Below are 15,622 nucleotides of genomic sequence, written 5' to 3' on the forward strand. Positions count from 1 at the left end.
TGCCTTTTGCTTGTAATCAGTGGTGATCTTCTTCCCCTTATACCACTCAGGATATCCAACAAGCTTGAAACAATCAGCTTTTTCATGTCCAGGCTTTCTGCAGTGTTTGCAAAACTTATCTTCTTTGTTACTGTCATTAGATTGTCCTCTATTCTGATACTTCTTTCCCCCATTCTTGTGGCTAGAATCACCAGACTTGTGAATCTGAGACTTTGATACTAAAACATTCACAAACTCCTCCTTTGCATCACTAGCAACACTCCTTTGCCTCTCAATTCTCATCAACATTAAGTAAGCTTTGTTAACTGTAGGTAAAGGCTCATGTAGCAAGATCTGTTCTCTCACATTGTCAAAATCAATGTGTAAACCTGAGAGAAATTGCATCAACTATTCTTCTTCTAGTTGATCCTGAGCTTGTTTCCTAGCTTCTCCACAAGTGCAACTCAGTAATGGCTTGATCTCAGCCAATTCATCCCATTTTCTCTTGATTTTGTTAAAATAATCCACAAGACTCAGATTTTCTTGAGATAAACTGCTAATCTCCTTCCTCAACTGATAGATCAGAGGTCCATTACTCTCACCGTACCTCTGTTCTATCTCTTTCCATAAGGAAAATGAGGATTTAGCAAACAAAAATACATCTGCTAACTCCTTAGTCAAAGAACTCCTAATCCATGAGAAAACCAGATCATCATCCCATTTCCATTTTGCATAATCATCTGATTTCTCATCTGCAGGTTTAGTGTCTTCTTGAACAAACTTTAATTTTCTCTTAGCACTTACGCCTAGCACCATAGATCTCTTCCAGGCTATGTAATTGTTGCCATTTAACAACGTACTAACTAAAATTAAACTAGGATTATCAATACTGGTTACCTGAACGGTTCCAGTTCCTGCCATTGTTGAATCCTCTGTTTGTTGATTTTCGCGATTTGAAGATCTACTGCGATCGCTTCTTGAATCCTCTATCAATTGTTGTTGATTTACGCGATTTGAAGATCTACTGCGATTGCGTCGAGTATATTGAAGTAACTCCGATCTCCGATCTACGTTTCTCTCACCACTGTCACCGGAATCCTCTGAATCAGAGTGCAACACTGAATCTCTCAATATTTCTGCATATGATCTTGATTTCGATTTCTCTGGACGCATTACTTCCAGAAATCGATCAATTGATCATCTCAGGTGATCAAACCTGCTCTGATACCATATTCAACAAAATTGAGATAGAAATAAGCGCCAAATTCTGTTAGCAATTGACAGTGTGGATTGACAGCACAATTGATGTATGATCTGTTTCAACAAATAAGAATAATAAAATAAATGACATAGGAAGTGAAAAAATAACATTAGCATAGAGTATCAATTTGCTCGAACTTTGAACATTAATGTCTCCTCAAGGATCAAATGTTGGAATATCACTCAAAATAGAATATAATACACGATATAAGGTTCTATCGAAGATATTCCTATAAGGATCTTCATCTCTCTTCTTCAATAAGTAATCTATATTGCGTCTAATTTCAGTTTGTACCTGCAAATACATCTCTTTTGCATACTCTCTATCTTTCATTAACTTTTCTTCTTTTCCCTTTGTTTCTATTGGTTTTCCGAACAGAGTATAAATACGCCCTGGTGGTACCTTTGGCGAAAGCGCTGGCAAATATATTTCTTCATTCGCAACCTCTCCTTTACTCTCGTCCCTATAATCAGAACATCACAATCTTGTCAAAATGTAGCCGTTATTGACGAAATTATCACTCGTGTTCCTTATTGGATAAAACTTCAATTTTCTTCATTGGGAACATGGAGTAGAGGTGACAATTTCTGACACGACACGACACGATTATCACTTTTCTAACATTTATATCATATATAAAGATATAGAACATATATAAAGCATAACACAAGTTTGACACGAAACTCGAAATTGCCATCCTGCTGGCATTTCCATCCACTAAGGGATGCACTTTAACATAGACTAAATCTCAAAAAAATCAAAGTTTAGGGGTCAGAATGAAATTTGGCCAAATACGGAGTCCAAAATATTGTCCAAAATATTGTTTTTATAATACCTGATGCTTCCAGCTTTGCCACTGAAATCTTTAATGAAGTCATTAACCAAAGGGATTTTCATTAAGTCATTGTAATCAAGATCCAACTGCATCAACCAGAGAAAAAGGTAACATGATGTGAAGTATAAGAAAGGTCAGAAAAAGCAACATCATAATCCTGTAAAGCTCCTTCTAGGACAGAACAGGAAATTGACATAAGAAGAGAACAAAGAGATAGATATGATATTTTTAACTCTGTTAAATTTGAAATTCAGTTGTTACACTTTCTTTTCGTGAGACAACATTGATTTTCTTCATTCTGGACTCGGAGTTCACTGTGTGTGACATTCAAGTAGTTTCGTCCATTGACGGATATATTTTTAACAAATACAAAGTTCAAGAGCTAAATCTCACCGAATCAAACGAAAAGCTAAAATTGGCTAAGTACACCGGCAAAAAAATTGTTTTACCCACAGATAGCAGAGTGTCAGGTTACAAATACGGTAGTATAGAATAACAACAAAATGAGCCATGTCAAATTCTAGCTCGACTAAGTTTTGAAAAAATTAAGGGGAAAAAGAGATGCATTCAAATTAATCAAAATACGCTACTATAGCATTGAAGTATGATATTTCCCGCAAAAATAACGAGGCAAAAGACTCACACTTATTATATCATCTTCTCCAACAGAGCCAAAGGGTACAATGGTTGCCCCAAACCTAGCAGCCATCCTCACGAATTCTGGTTCATCAGGCCATATTAATGTATATTCTTCACCCTGCAAATCACAGGTTTGTTTAGAACAGGAAGAATCAAAGTCTACAAATAACATAAAGCAATGAACAATTTATCTGGTCATAATAATAAAAAAATCAATCCAAGCAGGTGACAGCAATTTTTCCTGGGTTTCCAGCCCAAAAAGTTCATGAGAAAATAGAAAAGCAGTTTCACTTCTCGAACACAAAAGCCAAAAGAAGAAGCTACTTTTCTGACTGCTGAAGTTTTACTGTTTTCCACAGTGGTTAAAGAACCATGCTACACAACAACACCGTGGATACATAAAGTGGTCATAAATCTGTTTCTCTTCCATCTTTCTTTTAACATCTCAATCAATGTGATTTAAGAAAACAAAAGCATAGAAGTATCTATTACATTCACCTCCCTAGCATACACGCTGAAATGAAGAAAAAGAAGGTTTGCTTACCTTGTTATGCAAAGCCTCCCGTGCACCTCCAGGATAAAGAAGCACATGTTTTTTTGCAGAAAGTAAGCTGAAAAAATTGAATGGTGTGACAGGTACTGCACCCATTATTTGAAAACAATCACGTGGGGACAATTCATCTGATGAATCTGCGAACATCTCGCCAAGTAGTGCTGGATGTGCTATACCATGAATTATAATTTTCTTCTGTCTCAAAAATTCTTCAACGAGGGAATAGACTTCTGCTCCAATCAACATGTGGTTACCAACTAATATTACAGGACCTTCATCTGGAACCCCAGCAAGACCTCTCACTATCCTTCCATCAGCCATAGTTGAGAACATGGCAGAACTGCCAGCAATCCTTAAGAACCTGAGATTTATGTGATTTCATTAGACTCTGCCTAGGATAGACAAAACATGTAGTCAGATTCAACTTAAACAAGCTGGTCTTTATTTCATGAAGTAAAAGCCAAATGAAAGAAATAAGCTATTGATGAGAATATCTAATCATGAATATGCAAGCTAGCAACAGAAAATCAGCATGCAGAAAATTAAAGGTTCAACCTAAATGTGTAGGAACATTTAGGTAAAAAAAAAGCAACTTTTTTTATCCAACGTTAGAAGTTTTGCATTGGTAACATTAACGTTAAATAAAAGCTCAACGATAAATGAAAATGAAAATTCATGGAGAGAGGGTAACAAAGATCAACTTATTCCCATTAGAGTTCTTTTTTTTTTTTTTTTTTCTCTCAAAGCAATAAATCCACAAAACTCTGATAAAACCAAAATTTAAAGCCACCAAAAGCAGGAAGATGAAGGAATGGGGAGTGCATAGTGAAGGGGCTTTACTGAGGAATAAGATGAGATTCTAAGGCTCTGTTCTTTATCGCTGAAAAAAACTGAACTGAACTGAACTGAATTGAACTGAACTGAATTGAATTGAATTGAACTGAATACTGCTGAATACTGAACTGAATTTAACTGAATACTACTGAATACTGAACTTAACTGAACTTAACTGAATGCTACCGAACTTAACCGAACTTAACAATAATGATGATATTAGACTTTAAAATAATTTTCATGATAATATTGGACATTAATGAACTTATAATAATAATAATGGTTCTAATAAATTTAATAATATCAATAATAAATAAATATATTATTAAAGATAAAACTAAATTGAATATCAAATAAAAGCCCGGGATGATAAAATCTTGGCTCGATAAAAGCCTATGAAATTAAATAAAAATGAGTCTAATTTAAATTAAAAATACAAATTACATACAAACACAAATTTATATATAATTTAAAGCCTATGAAATTAAATACAAATCTTCATATGAATACAAACTCTTAACTTTTTATTTTAATTAAGGGTTAAAGTGCAAAAATAACGTTTTGGGTCAGAAGTAATTTTACCTCTAACGTCTAAAATGGTGGAATTTTATCTCTAACATTGATAAATTGGATAATTTGAGAAATAATTCATAATATGGATGCAATTCCTAATTTTTAAATATGGATGCATACTTTAGTTTTTTTTTTTTTTATTAAACCATATATACTTTAATAAACTATCATTTCTTGAATTTTATCTAATTTATAGATAATGATAAACTATAAATAATAATAATAATAATAAATAATGATAAATTATAGATAAATAATAATAATAATTATAATAAATTATATATAAATAATGATAATATAATAAATAATGATAAATTACTGAATACTGAAACTGAATGCTGAAACTGGATGCTGAAACTGGATGCTGAAACTGAATGCTGAAACTGAATGCTGAACTGAATTGAATTGAACTGAAGTGAACTGATTGTTACTGAAATTAAGTGATAAAGAACAGGGCCTAAAAGTGTTTGATCAACAGCAAGCTAAATCAAGTAATACCCCCAAACTATTCATTAAGAGATTACATATGATAAATCCATTGAATTACCTGACTACTGGGTGAGAGAAACATTTGAGCTCAGACATGCTAGGGGGCAGAAAGTCTGAGACAATATCATGCCTCCTTGAACGGCGGTATTGGCCAGAAACTTTAATACTTGTGAGCAAACTAAAGCCTTCTTCCTGTTCCATCAAACATTATATATAATGTTAAAGACCAAAGGAGGAAAACTGCTGCAAATATTGCACACTATTACAACTTCATGCAAGATTTAACGTGACAAGAAACTAAAAGTGATTGGGTCTGCTTAAAAGGAATGTGGAAAACTGCATTGCAACATAAAAAAAAAAAGGCACATGTAATCATGTACATACATATAGGTAGGACATGCTCCTCACCTACCAATAGAAGTGTGTGTCCATTGTCTTCGAAGTGACGAATTGTGCAATTTTGTAGCGAACTTTGAAGGCGCTCAGCTTCATCTCTACTTGGAAGAAGACAATCGTTGCCACTACAATGAATAAACTGCCATCAAACTTCCATATTCTATAAATCCAATTCATACAATGAATAAACTGCCATCAAACCTTCATATTCTATCAATCCAATTCTAACATCAGCTTTATAAAATATTGAACAAATCTCAAAAATCTGAAGAATCTTTAAGTATTATTTTGCAAGGTGTAAAATGCAATGATCCTCCTTTAATTAATCATGTGCTTTTCACTAAAATGCTATCAACACTGACGTGCTCCTAGAAATAATTATCACCAAGATAAGTACGATTTCATTTCAATTTTTTGGGAACTCATATGAAAGCTTGAAAGTTTAGAACATTTAAATAAAAAACATGAAACAGGCTAAAGAAATCTCATTTTTATTTTATGTAACCCAAGGCATGTTTATAAATGTCCAGGCCCCAGGAGAAAAATAGATGAATATATAGAACTCACTGGGTCAAGGCAAAGATGGTTTCTATTTAGCGTAGTTACTTCTGACCAGTTCACCTTTTAGTACTCATTGGATAAGGATAAATTCTAAAGATAGTTCTGACATTGGAAGTTTAGTTTAGTGGCTAAATCTTTAAAAGTATATTTCTGCAGCACATAATTTATTCTGAAAACTACTGCTAGAAGGGAATTTCTGAATATTTGCTAAACCTAATAAAGAATGCCAGACTGTGTTTATGTGGCCTAAAAAACTAAAAGACTCCAACTCATAACCTCTTAAGACTTAATAATTATCAAAACAATAAATTTTTATAGTCTCACGCATTTCCTTCTGCAACAAAAATCAGGGGAAATACATTTTCGAAAATCACTAAATATAGACAACTGAAAGAGATTCAGTAACATGACGAAGATAGAATTGAGAAACAACACAGAATCAAGGGAGAATACAGACCTAGCAATCACTAGAACTTCAGCTTTCACATCATGAAGATGGGAATTGGCAGAAGCAGCTGCTGAATTGAGCAATTTCAACTTCCAAAGTAAAGTTTCTTTGATATTGATTGCATCCTACAAACATATAGTAATATTTGTGGATAGCCGTAAGAATAATATTTAAACAAATAAAAGAATGGCAACAATCAGAACGCCAATTGAGAATCAATTCACTAAACAGACCAGTATTGATAATAGTCTTTGATTTGCCAATGTCCACATTTGTAGTTTATATTTCCACTAATTTGAATGTGTGTAAAGCTAGAAGCTACTGATGTACTAAAGCTGATGGCATGAGGTCCAGTATTCTAAGTCAGGTAAAACGTAAGAGGACTAATAGCTCGCATTCAAGAACCACCCTTGCATATAGTCTAATCTTGCAATGCAAAGCTAAAAATTATTAGACCAAAATCACCATAAGGAATGCAACAAAGTAAAATTAAAATGCCACATAGTTTGAACTGTGAACTTAGCCCAAAAGTTCTATAAGTAGGGAAACATTCATTACATTCAGATTTCTTCACAAATAACCATATCTTCCTTCCCATAATAAATAAGATAGCTGAAATATTTATATGTTCTAAGTTAGAAAATGAGTAAAGAAAAATGTATAAAGAGACCCACAAAAACAAGGAAAAAATAAAACAGAACAGAATAAGAGATTCAAAGGCTTGCTATGCCTTACAGGAATATATGTCTGAAACTCAATTAGATTGGCTAACAACCGTTCAAATTTAAATTTGGGAGGAAGCCTTAGTTTGATATCAGCCATTGCCATCTTCAATGGATTACCTGGTACATGAATAGAAAATTTAGCAAAAGCAGAGCAATATGCTCTCTTAATGCAAAAGAAGGTAGTGGCATTCTATAACCATGGGTTAATATAGGCTTTTCATGTCTTTATGTTAAAACTGAAAAATAGTAGATCAGATCTTAGCAGAAAATAGGGAACTGCATCACACACCCATATTACTGCTAAGAAGATAGGGAACCGCATCACACAATCCTTCAGGCAAAATCTCCAAGACAGGAATCATGGCCTGTAACAGCGACCTGTCAAATGATGTACCTAAAATAAAAGGCTATAAATGTCAGACTAACAGTATCAATATGAAGTCTTCAAAAATATATGACGAAAAAATTACTGCATATCAGGGAACAGACCTGGATTTACTAATATCACTACGAAGTCAATTTTTGGATAACGGGCAGCAACAGTGAGTGCTAGACATCCTCCCAAGGATTCCCCCACTAGATATATTGGCTTGTTAGGGGATGAGAGATGCTGAAATCTCACAGCTTCTTCAACTAATTTCACCAAACCTTCCAAGTTATAGAATCCCATTTAGTTATATAGAAATATTCTCTCTACAGAAGGAGATATATACACTTTATCACTGGAATAAATAGGGAAGATCACACAGCACATATATTATGAAAAAGTAGATCCCACCGTCCAAAACAAAAATTAAGGAATTCAAGCATAATAATTTCAATGAATAAAGAGATAGGAATAACGTGGTTTTTGACTTAATAATAGAACTTGTTATAGGGAAAAGCAGCAGGCTCAATTTATTATTGTGACATATGTACACTTGTTCACAATCACACAAGACTGTATATCTAACCAGTCAAGCTTTTATGCTCAACCTCATTCTTCACAATCAATTATTAAAAAAACCAGCTTTTTATTAAAACTTTCAGGTTTCAGCTATATAATTATTTTGCTTGGAATTAACTTTTGGACAATAGCACCACTCAATGTTTTAATTTTAGAGCTTTTTATATTATTAAAATAGTTTTTACATATAACAAATTTTTTTGGCAAAAGCAGGACAAAACTGAAGAAAAATGTTAAAAATGAATTATTGACATGAGAAATAGCAAACTAGACATGCAAATATGTAGCTGCCAACTCCAAATACTATCATGTCAAATTTAGTTAGTAATTCAAGAAAGTATAATTAAGTATGTAGGATTTTAAAATGTAAGACCTTCAAATGGTGTTCGGTCAGAAATTGGAATATGAAGGCAGTGAACTTCAAACACCCTGCATTTGCCAAAAAAAATTTACAAATTAATATCAGCGATCAATGGCAGTAGTATTAAATTGAAAAAGTGGAGAATCTTAAGCAGTTCACTTAACTAGGAAAGCAAATGTCCATATCTCCATAATGACTTGAAAGCACATAACCATATCAGTACATCCTTAAGACTAACAATATTAATGACAATAAAAAGTGAAACTAGATGTGCATGATGATACTATTTAAGCAAGCACACAATCATGACTTCTCTCCAAGGGATGAATCAATTAGATCTGATGCAGCTCAAAATGCTTTTATTTTGTTCCAAAAAAAAAGAAAGAAAGAAAATACAGGCATGCAGTGTTATTACAATGTGACTTCTCAACTGACAAAAACATTCTGATAGCCAATCAATTAATATTTGCATCAGTTATTTCAGACCAGATGCAAGACTTTCTAAGACTGCCATCATTTCAACAATCTTTTTCTGCCACCATTTAAATAAACAAGTCAGGAGTTGAATATCCAAAAATACGCAAACGTCTTCAGTTATACTGAGATTGAGACAAAAGAACTTACTTTCCAAGAGACTTATGGTGCAAAGTAAGACCCAAGCCAACACCATCAAGCCCTGTATATCAATCTCAAAGAAAAATAAAATAAGTTTTCTTAAATATCAAATATACAAAAGCTAAATTTGAATACATCATAGATAAAAAAAAAATCATGCAGATCACTTGCTATAGGAAGTCCATTCTATTGCTTCATTTCTCTAATTATAGCAGTGCCAATTTGTGATTTGTGATTTATCACAACCAGACTAGGATTACCCGGTAAAAACAGAAGAACTGGAGAGTTGTCCAAAGGTTGGCCGCACTCCACAGGGCAAAACCATCGAGGAGGCCCACCATCAGGCATACTTATCTCCCTCGCTCCTTCAAGATAATCCTTCACTGTCTTGGTCCCATAACCATCATCCCACAACACTTCCAAATCTTTTGAAATAGCATCTTTTAACCGCTTCCTCTCTACTCCTGATTTTACTCTCCTATTTCCTCCATCAATCAAAAGTTTGTTCTCATTTTGCTTCGAAGTTGCCCTATTGATAAGAATTCTATTCTTCTCTTGTAGCCCAATGAAAGAAGTTCCATATTTTGTAATTGAATTGGATGACAGCATGACATACCTACCACCTGAACTCTGAACTCTCACTTGAAACTGCAGCTTAGTTTTTGAATATGTGAACGTATAAGGAGATACCATGAAAGGAACAGCTGATGCCATGGGTCATATAGACGTAGGCAAAAGCCTGCACCTTCTATAATTACCTAAAGATTAACTTCCAACTGTTTTCAAGAGGCAGAAACTTTTCAGCCTTCAGACATTGAAAGAGATTGAAATTAGCAAAATGGGAAGAATATTACAGAAACCACATAAGTTATAACCAAATTCCATGAGTCATCATTGAACCACTTGGTACTTGCTTCAATCACTGAGACACATGAAGGATCCTATAAGCTAAAAATCTCTAACTTGAACCATTATAACACCATTATCTCTTTAATTCAGACTCTGTCTAGTTTCATTAGTTGAACCGATTAGAACTCCTTTGGAATACCAAGAGATAGACAAAAATTCCAAAATAGAACAACTTCAAATAGCCAAGACGTCTAGAATTTACCTACAAACTACTCCAACTGGAATACATACACTCCACATGCCTTTCTTGCTTGTAATAATAAACAAATAACAACCAAAAACACAAAAAATTGAAGCAAATCAAAACACGTATTTGTAGAGTCATTATGCGCGCCAACAAAAGGCCAGAAAGAATTTCGTATTTACTAATGAACCAACAAATGCAGGAATACCTAGGAATCTAAATGGCGCAAGGAACTTGGCTTTCAGTATTAGCTTAATTAGCTTATTACCTCTTCAACGGAACTTCTGATAATCCTTGTCGGCACTTGTATAGAGTCCATTTTCACTATCTTTCTGTATGGCCAGTCGCGAATGCTAAATTGCCTCCTCTTCTTTGGATTATAGATGGTCCGAAGTTGATGTTTTGATCTTATTGCAGAATCGCCACTTGTTACTGTTTTTCTTCATGATTAGGGAGTGAAGAAGTCGGATCTCTACCCAAAACCTCACTCAATTGATATAATGGAGCTTTTCCTTAATGTACTGAAGATCAATTTTCAGGATTAGAGCGACGCCTGAAGTTATATATGGAGATGGTGCTTTTGAAGCACGCTGCTTCGGATGATAACTAAATGAAAAGTTGAAAACTCCCTGTGAATCGTGCTCCATTCCAGGGAAAATCCAAATTTCTTTTTCAGAATCAATTCACATTCGCTTCATTGCTGCGGAAGAAAATCTATAACTATCTGAGTTCGTTAAAATTTGTTATCAAACAAGCATTTAATTTATTAATTTTAAATGATTTTTAAGTTATCAAAGAGTACTTTTTAACAAATATTTATTCAATTGAAAAATATGTTATCTACTGTATATAGTGTGCACATTGATCAGGATACATATAAACACCAGATGTTACTGTAAAGGCCGTCATGGGTAGGCGGGTTGATTGCCCGGAGCTCAAGGGGGAGGGAGAGGACAGCTACATTAACAATTTTACTCCGGCTTAAAGCACGTTTTTGGCCCCTGACCTATCCAAAATTTGTGCATTTGGCCATTGACCTATTATTTGGTCATATTTGGCCCCTAACCTATCAAATTAGATAAAATCCAACCCATATTGAATGAAAAATTAACTGTGTTAGAATATTAACGGCAGTAACCAATACAAAAATGACACATGACAAATAAATAAAATTAATTTTCACTCTATCGGAACACTAGAAAAGTTTTTAGGATTTTTTTTATTGTGTAAAATAGTTACTATTGCCATCTCTAGTTGAAAATTAATTTTATTTATGTGTCATGTGTCGTTTTTATATTGGTGACTGCTGTTAATTTTCTAACAAAGTTAATTTTCCATTCAATATGGGTTGAATTTTATCTAATTTGATAGGTGGGTCAGAGGCCAAATGTGACCAAATAATAGATCAGTGGCCAAATGCATAAATTTTGGATAGGTCAGGAGCCAAAAAGTGTTTTAAACCATTTTACTCCTAACATTGGTAACCCAAGAACAATTTTATCCGGACGTTGTTAAGTTGGACCAATTTTATAAATAATTAACCAAACAGTCTTCTCAGTTAGAAATCATGTCATATGTTTTATTATCATAAATATATGATTAGATGCGAAAAAAAATAAAAAATATACTATCTATTTTATGAGTTGCATAAAAAATTCAAAATATTTCATCGAATTAATAAATATTAACCTTCAATTCTATTATTAAATCACAGAAAATGATTTTTTTTTAAAAACGAACTGATATGCAATTGTTGCAGAATAAAAAACAAAAATATATGTGTTTTACAATAATGTCTGAAATTGACCCAACTTGACAACGTTAGGAATAAAATTGTATCATTTTAAACGTTAGAGATAAAATTGTTTATGACTATATACATTAGGGGCACTTTTACACCTTATCCCAAAATTAAATCTAAAAAAAAAATGTAACCATTACAAAAATAAGCCTATGTCTAAACAAACCACGAAACTTATCTAAGAGAATAAGCATGGTACGGATCCAAAAATAACATTTTTATAAAAAAAAACAGAAAATTTAAAATTTCAAAAAACACAACCATAATAATTAAAATTCCTAAATCTAAATAATCCCAACACACAATTTTATAACTCCAAATATTTCAATTGATTTTCAAATAATCATAATTGTGTCAATGACCGTCATATCTGCTGAAAGAATTCTTTTTAAAGTTAAAATTATTAAAAAACTACTGAGATCATCAATGCACAAGAAACATTGAATGATTTAACCATTTATGTATTGAGAGGAATATGTTAGAGTATGTTGACATATATTCTATTATTAGTGATTTTGCATCTAAAATTGCTCGTTAAAAATATTTTGTATGAACAATTGGATCCTTAAAGCGAAATAAAATACATTTGTTACTTCGTCCGTAGGCCTCCAAAATCTCAAGGTCGGCTCTAGTTACGGTATATAATAGAGAAAAGTGTAAAAATAAACCTTGCGGTTTGATCAATTTGCAAAAACAGTCCATATGATTTAAATGTTTGCAAATATTGGTTTAATGTTTTCTGCAGTTTACAAACTCAGTCATTCTGTCAAAAATATTGTCGTGGCTATTTATCCAAAAGAGAGCAATTTTGAACCATTAAAAAACTGATTTTGAAAATTAATCAAAATACAAGGACTAACTTTGAAAATTAACTAAACAACAAGTATTTTTTGATTGAAAAATTGACTCACATATTCTTTAATTGCAAATTTTCACAAAGCACAAAATATATGTTTACAAACTTTTAAACCACGAGAACTGTAAACCAGTCAAATTACGACGTTTATTTTTTTATATTTTCCTATATAAAATGAGTAACTAATAAAATATTTAATGTTTAAGAAAAACTAAAAAACAAATGTGGCATACTCAAGGTTGTAAGACCCACCTGGTAGGTAAACCGAACCAGAAGTACCTAAAATAAAAAGTTACTAAACCCATTTAAAACCCGTTGAACAGGTCAGTTGAACTGTTAAATCATTAAATCGGTCACGGGTTAGCGGATTCACGAATCAAAATTTAGTCCTAGGAAATCTAAATCTAAGTTTGATTTTACTATTATTTTTCAATATTTCATTTATGAATTAATTACTAGATAAGTTTTGTGGGAAATTGGGAATTTATGCATTATAAAACTTCATTACTTTAGTCCTTAGTGTCACGCTGCGTAGAAAGTCACCAAAGACTGCCCGTGACAAGTGCACCAATTGGGCGAGAAATGCACCCAAGGACATTTTCGTCATTTTTACTATTCACAGTGTCATTGGCCATCCCGGAATGGATATCGGGTAGATAACCACCGAGCCCAAAGCAGCCGGCCAACGGGCCCGTGCCTGTTGGGCATGATTTTGGCATAGAGATGCATTCCCTTATAGTGTGCCTTACACCAAGTCTCGGCATAAATCCAGTGGACATTCATATGTTCTGTTGAACACTACATATCTAAAGGTATGTCTAGAGGTTCCCAAATGTCCCCATATTTTATGAAGGACTTATATGGACCTAATTGGACCTATGGTTTTTGGGAAGTGCGGGGAAATATGTTCAAAATGGGAGAATTGGTGTGGAGAAAGTCCACAGCTCATGTAGAAGCCCGAGGGCGCGCAAGCTAGACAGGCTAGGAGTCAGGCCAGTAAACCTCGGTTTAGGCAAGCTGAACCTCTGATAGGCGAGAAACCCAACAGAACGTGTCAATGCCTTCTAGAATCTTCAAGGATCTGCGAGAAGTGTGGGCAAATAACCTTGGATCAATGAGAAATTAGCCCTTCGCCTGCCAGACTTTGCGAGTCAGCCCTAGAATCGCCTAGAACCTTCCGAAAGCTGTCCCAAATGGCTTGACAGCCTGGCTACTAGATTTTTCTAGGCATTTTCACTTGTAATTATTCTAGAACCTTAATAGATTGGTGCTAAGGCCTATAAATCGAAGCCAATGGCATTTATTTGGGCAATCTGGAGAATGCTATTTGCTAGTTAATAGTGTGATAACTTGTGAAAAATCTTCAATCAGAGCTCTTTCTTGTGAGGCATCGTTGGGTTTGACCGGAGACATTTCGATGCTTAAGTCAGTAATAATTTAGAAAATAAACTATAACCAAAAGTAGAGAATCAGTAAGTGTACCTTGAATACCTCAGAGTGAGGGTATTTATATGTGATTCCATAACCATCGAAATGGTAAATGGACAATCATTCATTTAATGTCCTTTAATGCATTAATGATACATTCTTTATGTCCGGCCGTTAGAGCCTTTAATGAACCATTTAATGCTATTGATTGTAGTGGGTTTTCTGGGAAACGGCTCAATGACACCAAGGGCGAATCTATCTCGGAAGGCGTGTCTGTTCTAGCCTGGCAGACATAAGTCTTTTATGGCATATGGCCTCTACGAGGCGTATGCACGTGGCAAGATCTTTCAGGGCATATGGCTTCTGACGTACGCCATTACCTTGACTTGGTGGGTCTTATCCTGTGGTGACGCTTCGTACCATTTATTTTACTGGGGTAGGGATTACTTGAGAATCAGCCATCAGTTTTAAGGGGAAAATAGCCATTGGGAGAAATATTATTTGAAAACTAAGATAAACATAGTTGTGTGCTACTCCATACTTATCACACCAAATAATGGAGAAGTGAGATTTCTAATTGTTGTTCCATGGTCGAGCTCTATAAACTCGTTCTGCATGGCCTGAATCATTGACAACAAGGAGAACATCACAGAACTTATCGGAATGTCCTATCCTGCCACATAAAAAGCAGAAAGCATTCCTACTTGAACACAACCAATGAGACTTCACCTTCGACCATGTTGATTTTCATCTTTTGTTTCAAAGGCAGAAAGATATTTATTAAAACACGAATAGCTTCGCCCTACACCAGTAAAATTGTAAAATTGTTGGAGCCAAACCTCCCAATGAAACTGCCAATATTCTTTACAACTTTATCAGAGGTAAATCCATATGGTAACTCATGAAAGCTAAATCCAAAATTTTGGACAATCAAGAGACATTCCTTTCGGATTTTGACCATCCTACAATTTATTTGTTATTAGAAGATGTTGTTCAAAGGTCCAAAGGACTCCTTTTATAACACGATCTCTTTCCATCAGGTGAAAGAAATCGAATTGAAACAAATTCAACCCCACTCCTGTGATGCACAACCCTCTTGACTGCCTCCATAAATCTGCCAATGTGTTTAAAAAGGACTTGGTTGATTGATCGCTTCATCTCCTAGAAGGATAAAGCCAGTTGAACCCCCCTCTTCCAATGTAACACGAGCACATAAATCGTTAATAAAA

The 15,622-nt window shown here is 34.0% G+C and overlaps 1 protein-coding gene across 2 annotated transcripts; it reads right to left on the reverse strand.

Annotated features, from left to right (window-relative positions):
* Positions 1 to 1,336: 1,336 nt before the first annotated feature.
* Positions 1,337 to 11,064, reverse strand: LOC136206398 (phytyl ester synthase 1, chloroplastic-like). Of its 2 annotated transcripts, XM_065997429.1 has the most exons (14): positions 10,577 to 11,064; positions 9,476 to 10,020; positions 9,225 to 9,276; positions 8,613 to 8,668; positions 7,783 to 7,941; positions 7,583 to 7,687; positions 7,304 to 7,410; positions 6,578 to 6,693; positions 5,576 to 5,684; positions 5,222 to 5,355; positions 3,259 to 3,628; positions 2,719 to 2,832; positions 2,076 to 2,161; positions 1,337 to 1,703 (listed from the first exon to the last, which is right to left on the reverse strand). In XM_065997429.1, the coding sequence occupies exons 2-14, from the start codon at positions 9,927 to 9,929 to the stop codon at positions 1,397 to 1,399; spliced, it is 2,169 nt and encodes a 722-aa protein (XP_065853501.1). In that variant the 5' UTR covers positions 9,930 to 10,020; positions 10,577 to 11,064; the 3' UTR covers positions 1,337 to 1,396. The 2 variants fall into 2 exon arrangements, with proteins under 2 accessions (XP_065853501.1, XP_065853500.1); XM_065997428.1 differs by lacking the exon at positions 10,577 to 11,064 and having other exon boundaries at positions 9,476 to 10,553.
* Between the last annotated feature and the right edge of the window lie 4,558 nt (positions 11,065 to 15,622).

Source organism: Euphorbia lathyris, chromosome 9 (genome assembly GCF_963576675.1).
Source record: "Euphorbia lathyris chromosome 9, ddEupLath1.1, whole genome shotgun sequence".
In the NCBI taxonomy this organism is placed as follows: Eukaryota; Viridiplantae; Streptophyta; class Magnoliopsida; order Malpighiales; family Euphorbiaceae; genus Euphorbia; species Euphorbia lathyris.